This window comes from Oratosquilla oratoria, chromosome 29 (assembly GCF_046742065.1).
Source record: "Oratosquilla oratoria isolate Oo_2021 chromosome 29, ASM4674206v1, whole genome shotgun sequence".
NCBI classification, from domain to species: Eukaryota; Metazoa; Arthropoda; class Malacostraca; order Stomatopoda; family Squillidae; genus Oratosquilla; species Oratosquilla oratoria.
Window position 1 is genome coordinate 20,271,728 of NC_134805.1, and position 6,935 is coordinate 20,278,662.

At 46.9% G+C, this 6,935-nt stretch overlaps 1 protein-coding gene across 1 annotated transcript; it reads left to right on the forward strand.

Annotated features, from left to right (window-relative positions):
- The first annotated feature begins 911 nt into the window (after nt 1-911).
- LOC143040890 (uncharacterized) lies at nt 912-5,555 on the forward strand. The gene is made up of 3 exons (XM_076212335.1): nt 912-1,600; nt 2,236-2,322; nt 2,517-5,555. The coding sequence occupies exons 1-3, from the start codon at nt 998-1,000 to the stop codon at nt 5,214-5,216; spliced, it is 3,390 nt and encodes a 1,129-aa protein (XP_076068450.1). The 5' UTR covers nt 912-997; the 3' UTR covers nt 5,217-5,555.
- Nucleotides 5,556-6,935: the final 1,380 nt, after the last annotated feature.

Consider the following 6,935-nt stretch of genomic DNA (forward strand, 5'->3'; position numbering starts at 1 on the left):
ATCATCCCGTCCCGTCCCGTCCCCGTCCCGTCCCGTCCCGTCCCGTCCCTCTTGATCCGGAACACTTTCGACGGCAACAAGCGACTCCGCCTTAGGTTACGACTTGACGAGCTGCCGCTGCCTCCCCCGCGTTGTTGTCGTCGTCGTCGTCGGACAAGAATCGCCTAAAACCGGTCGGCGGACTTTGTGCGAGAGGAACTCGTTCCGGTTGCCGCCGCCGCCGCCGCCGCCGCCGCGGGGCTGCGGGTATAAAAAGACAGGGGCGGGGAGGAGGGGCTCGTTATTAAGGAGGAGCAGTGAGTCGAGGAAGGTAGGGTGGAGACGAACGAGCTCGGGACGTTTCTTTCACACAAGGGGGGTTGTGTCCAGTACATGTAATCCGTGAAGGTTATTCCCGGGCTGCTGTTTTTTCTATAACCAGCGATACGGTAGGTCGTGGACCGAATCGGACGTTCTAGAGCCCAAACTCTAGGGTTACTGGTAAAGCGCGGGTCCTCATTACTGCCAGACTTTCCGAATCATCATAGAAACGACGGTAGGTCGGTGACGAAATTCGGTCTTTCGCTAAACTACAAACGTTGGGGACACCGTTAAAGAGTATATACTAATTAATCCCAGATTTTTCTTAATAAAATTGACAATAGAAGCGCACTGAGCAGATAGTTTATTTTGATTTATATGAAGTATCTTTGTTTCATTAAGATAATGACTTTAAACATAGCCTTCATTCATTGAGTTGTACATTCAGTGCTCATTGGGGTTCCAAAAGGAAAATGATGTGGGCAATCCATATCAAATAAAAGTACGTGTTAGATTTCTAGATACGGCTCAATAACCTTTGCGAAGTGAGTTATGAGGGTTCATGAAATACTGACAAAGATGGTACACCACAGGGCAAGGAGAGAGTGAATTTCCGCACGCCATTTCAGTGAGCTGACGGGTTTCACTTATTGCGCTATCACAAGAACGCACAGTGTAACGACGGTTTTGTCTACAGATGACGAGGCTGATATGGATGCTGACGCTGATGGCGGTGGCGGTGGCGGTGGCGGTGGCGGCTGAAGACGAAGATGCCGCCCACTACCCGGAGAGCCCAGCCCCAGCCAAAGACCTTGGGACGGAGCTTCTTCAGGACGAGACCGCATTCGAGGAAAGCCCCTACTTTTCGCGCGAAGGCGAAGGTGGAAGACCTCCTTTCCTTGCAGGGCGAGAAGAGCCACCCGCATCCTTCAGGGCAGTAGAGGAACTGAATAAAGGTCCGGGGAGAAACGAACCTCTCTTTGACACCCGGCGGCCGTCTCCAACTTCCCCGTCCTCTTTTGGACCTAGCAATAGGTTCCGCGTCTCCACCCAACACCTCGGGTCTTCGGGGGCAAGGCGTCACGGATTCGGAGACAACGAGGAGGACTTCCCACAGCCGTCTTTCAATGACGGTCCACTGGACCCGAACCAGCAGTGGAGGTCTCAGTTCAACAGCAGGTTAGCCTCGAGGTCTTCCCAGACCTCCAGCAGAGGCAGCACGAAGTTCCGAGGTAATCAGAGGTACAGTGGTCCACGTACGTCTTCCCAGAGGAACCTCGAGGATCCCACATCTCAGCTGGTGAGTGTTTTTGTACTCGTATTTCAAAACGTAATAACATACAAATCCTCTGAGCATTGGGGTTTCTCAACTGAATAGAATCGTCTAGAATTGGCAAAAGTACAATCACTAGGGGCAACGATACTCCTCAATGGGTTGAAAATAAAAACAAAAACACAATACTTCAAATTTATGTCTTGATTTACACGCCTCACCTTCGTAACGAACAGAAAACATGAAACACGTAGCAACCTAACAGGTAAATTGAGATACCTACGCTATATTAAACTAATTGGACACTGCAAGACTCTGCCACAGTATTGTAATGCCAACAGCACTTTTCATGCAACAGCGAGCCATCTTCCATGTGTTCTTGTGTAGACAACCATTAATATTTTGTAATTTTTTATTTCTGTCCTGACTCCTTTCCTTTCCTTATTGCCTTCATTTGCTTGGAATCGGAATATCAGAAAATGTAACATTTAGAACAGAGCAAATGTGCCGCGTGTACCGCAGCTGGGAGGGAGGGTGGTTTGTAAATCGAGAATCAACACGTAATGAATTAGTATACCAAATATGAAATGTGTAGATGCACTTCCTGATACATACCTGTACTAGTGTGGATGTAATTAACATAATTTATATGCTCTACACAGGGGGCAAAATACGAATACTCCTACGACATCAACTCCGACGTGACGGGTGATGACAAATATCACAAGGAGGAACGAGATGGAAACAAGGTAAGTCTAGCTCCATCTTCCTCTACGTGTACAACCAACACCATTATTTTCAAGTTTACATGTTGAATTGCTTCAACGTGACCAGCCACCCAACAGAAGCACTTATCAACAGCGAATGCTTTTATTTCATCATAAAAATAAAATCTGTTTTGTTGTTATCATATTTGTACTTACTCTTGCCTTAATCTACTCAGGTTATTGGGGAATACCGGGTGCGAGAGGCAGATGGATCCCTGCGAGTTGTCAAGTACACGGCCGACGGAGAGAGCGGATTCAGAGCCACTGTGAACTACGAGCCTGGCCTTGGCAGCAACGAAAAGACCAACACCGAGGGCCCTCGCCTTCAGCCGACCAAGAAAGGACGCGAGAGAGTCAAAGTATTCCGCGAGGACGCCCCTCGCCAGAGAAACTACGACGAGGCCCTCTCGCGCCGCGGGCAAGAAGATCGCTTCAACTCGCAATCTCGGTCGACGGCGGCCGGGAGTTTCCAGACCGGAAGGCAGCAGCAAGGACCAGAATTTGACCGCAGCCCCAGCAGGCCTCATCCTCAATATAAGGAAGACGGTAGACAATCAGGATCGCCACAGTTCCATCGAGGCCCACCTCGTGACATTTCCGTTAGTCCTCGCGACGAACCTCATCTTAAAGGTCTGCAAAGGGAAGTTCCTCAAAGTTCCCCTTTCAACACAAGAAATAGTAATCGTGATACTGGAACCGAAAGTCAGCGACCTCTTACTCAACTGAAAGGAGTGTCCTCTTCTGGGCGAGATGAAAGCCGCCAGCAAGAATTTATGGATAACAAGCAAGACTTCAGATCTCATTCCCAGAGCCAAAGTAATGTAAAGAGTGGTTTTCAAGCTCAACATGGACCTGATCACACACAGGGGCCTAGGGGCTCAGTTGACCCAAAGAGCGGATATCTATCTCAGCATGGACCTGACCATGCGCATAGTTCAAGAGGATCAGGCGATCCGCAGAGTGGATTCAGAGCTCAGCATGGACCTGATAACTTGCATGGTTCCACGGGATCACCTGATCCAAAGAGTGGATTCAAAGCTCAGCAAGGACCTGATCACTTCCATGGTTCCAGAGGATCGACTGATCCAAAGAGTGGATTCAGATCTCAGCATGGACCTGGTCATTCACAAGATTCTACTGGATCAGCTGATCCAGGAAGTGGATTCAGTACTCAACACGAACCTGACCACTTCCATGGCTCCAGAGGATCGACTGATCCAAAAAGTGGATTCAGAGCTCAGCGTGGACCTGATCACTTGCATGGTTCCACGGGATCAGCTGATCAAGAGAGTGGATTCAGAGCTCAGCAGGGACCTGGTCACTTGCATGGTTCCAGGGGATCAGCAGAATCAAACAATGAGTTCAGAGCTCAGCATGGACTGGATCATGTGCATGGTTCCAAGGGAGCAGCTGATTCAAACAGTGCATTCAGGGTTCAGCATGGTGCAGATCATGCACATGGTTCCAGGGGATCAACTGATCCAAAGAGTGGATTTCTGGCTCAGAATGGTCCTGATCTCTTGCCTGGTTCTAGAAATCCTGTTGCTCCTCTTCGAGCCATACAAAGTCACGAAGAAGGGATAACACGGGGTTCTCAAGGATTTAGAAGTAAAACACTCCAGCCTATGGATGAGGAGAGCCACCTTCGTTCCAGTGGGGGATCTCAAAATCCCAGAATCCCGAGCTCTCAGTCGGCAATTCAAGAAAACCCATCATATCAACAAGGGCGGTCACAAGACTTCAGAAACCAGAACATTAGAACTGCGAGCGAGGAAAGTGTGTCGCGTTTCAGGGGAGGTTCTCAGACTTTTGGAAATGAGAACGTCCAGTCCCAAGATGCGCCCAACGCTTTCCACCACGACAAGTCCCAGGGCTTCAGACCTCAAACCTCGAGACCAAGAACTGATCCTAGTTTCTCCTTCCAAGCAGGTGCACAGAATTTTAGACAGCGTAGTCCACAGCCCGTCAGTGATCACAGTTCATACCTTCAAGAGGATTCTGCTGGAAGCAGAGGTTTAGGTAACCCAACAAGCCCTCAGGGTTCTGCCGCCCAACAGAACATTCAAGGAGTTCGACCAAGATATCAGGAGCAGCATAGATTCGACACACCACTTCACAATCAGCAGAAACCTCAAACTAGTTCGGAAGGAAACAGAGAATTCCAACCAAGTAGCCTCAGGGAGGATCTACCTGGTGGGGGATCTGCCGCATGGGCGCGTCCAGGTGACCTCTCTGGCAGGACCGGAGGAAGACCATCCGGAAGTCCTCGTCAAGGGGGCGAGGGAAACATCGACGAGACTCTCATTCGGACAGAGGAAAGGTTCTCGTCTCAACAGTTCAGGGGGAATGAAAATAGTCAGAATTTGAATCAAGGTCATCTTAATCGCGAAGAGCACCATATTGACGCAGCGCGAACGCAAAATAGTCAGAGAGGATCTCAATATGAAGATTCAGGTGATCTGCTGCCACGAAGTCAGTTTCCCTCTCGAGGAACGGATTCCGTTCAAAGCCCTGGGAGATTTCCTAGCTCAAACCTCCCGTCGAGTGACTCACAGTTCAGCCAAAACTTCCAGGGGTCCCAATCTTTTCGAGTGGGTCCCCCACACCCCAGCTTCGTAGGGGATGACCGGCCTCCCAGTACCTCCGTGGTTCTTGAAGGTTCACAGCACCGCTTCCAGCAGGAACCAGACCAGAGAGGGGATCATCATCAACATCATCAGACTACAGCCGTTGAGCCATCTGACGCCCCGAGGGCCACATTCCGGGGCGCTGGAGGGCGAGAAGAACCAAGTCATGGAGGAGCATCGAACTTCCCTGTTCCCTTGCAGAGGGACTACAGGGAATCGAACACCGAGGAAGAGTTCCTAGACCAATAGAATGTTTTTTCTTTTTCTTAACTATGTATTTATAATTGTTCTTGCAAGTCATTAGATGTAGATAAGTCGAAGAACACATAAACCTTGTCAACATCATATTTAGGTGACGGTGGTGGTGTGCAGAGGGAAAGAGGGAGGACCTTAAAAGGGGTCCTGGAGGAGGCCCTTAAAAGGGGACCTGGAGGAGGACCCTCAAGTAGGAGGAGAATGCATTTCTTGGAGTGTTCGGAAAATGCAGATGCTTCGTGTACAGTTAGAGGAAATTTGTGATGTAGATTTACGAGACTATCAATGCTCTGTTTATATAGTAAGGCTTGGAAGATCCTGTACATGTGCATAAATGACAATAAATTTAAATCACGAGGAGATCTTTCATTGCATCCTCTATTAAGAAATGGTTATGATTGCATGCCATTCCAAACTGTTCTTCGTGGATATACAGTTCACCAACTTCATATGATTGGGGGTAACCTTCCCGTCCCGTCGTATTTAAGTCTACAATATGTCGTTAACCCCTCCTCCATTGTCTTCTTCATTTCTGACATTAGACCTGAGCTCGAGTTTGCTCCCCCGTAATTGAAATACAGGAATTCATGGGGACCTCAGATTTCTAGAAACAGTTCAACAACGATAGATAAAGCAAGTAGTCTATATTTCAACCGCCTCTACTTTAAACTTATATTTGATCAAGGGCGGATTGTTAAGATCTAATCTCATTCACTACTACACAAATTCACAAATTTTCTCCTATTAAACCTTATGAAATATTTACTATGTTATATCACCAACGAGGCCATGATACAATTTTTTTGTCCCTCGTGCAGCTTGGCACATGTAAACGAATCTTCTTATATCGTGTAATTAACACTGCTCAGGAATTTTACCTCAGTTTAGATCTTTAAACTAGCTGGTCACCTCCACAACATATTTTTAGCCCGTATTCCACTTTTCTATTTTCACAGCTTCTTTCTCAGTTTCATTATCAACTCAATCTGTGAACAACAAATCCCTTGTACAAATGGTCCGACACACACAACCAGTCACCCCATGGTTATGTTATTATCTGGACATTAATATCTAACTAGTGTCTTATATTCTAGGTTGCTTGTTTCCTGGCGCGCTATGTGTTGCTGATTGGCAGTCCTACCAAATCTGTTAGCCAGGAGTTACTGTACATCCTACCTTCAGGGGGAGGTACAGTTACTTAAAAAGTGTATATATATATATATATATATATATATATATATATATATATATATATATATATACATATACATACACATATATATATTGTTTCACTTCAGTGATACTCCTTGAGGGTCTAACATTCAAAATGTGGTATTGATAGGAAAAGCAAGAGGAAAAGAGATTGACTATAACATGCTCAGCCTCATTTGGAACTTTAAAACCTGGACTAGATCTAAAAATACTAGCCTCAGACATTGACACAAGTATTTTTGAAAATTATAAACCAACTATTCAAAAACACCATACTGTAACATGCAAGTTCTCTCACATTAGCACGTTGTTGGAAACAGTGTTAAAATGACTCATAAAGACTGCCGTCATTACCAGTAAAAGGACGAGGACACACAGGTAAACAAATTACCTGTGGTTGCTAAGTTTACTTTACATTAAACTGGTGTCAGCAACAGTGGTGGAGCTATGTGCAAGCTGCTCCCTGCCGCGCCTACAAAGCGACGGTTCCTTCGAGTCTTC

Coding starts and splice junctions, on each gene's coding strand:
- LOC143040890 (XM_076212335.1), top strand. CDS start 998: ATGACGAGGCTGATATGGATGCTGACGCTGATGGCGGTGGCGGTGGCG. Junction 1,601..2,235: donor AGGATCCCACATCTCAGCTG/GTGAGTGTTTTT, acceptor TGCTCTACACAG/GGGGCAAAATACGAATACTC. Junction 2,323..2,516: donor AGGAACGAGATGGAAACAAG/GTAAGTCTAGCT, acceptor TAATCTACTCAG/GTTATTGGGGAATACCGGGT.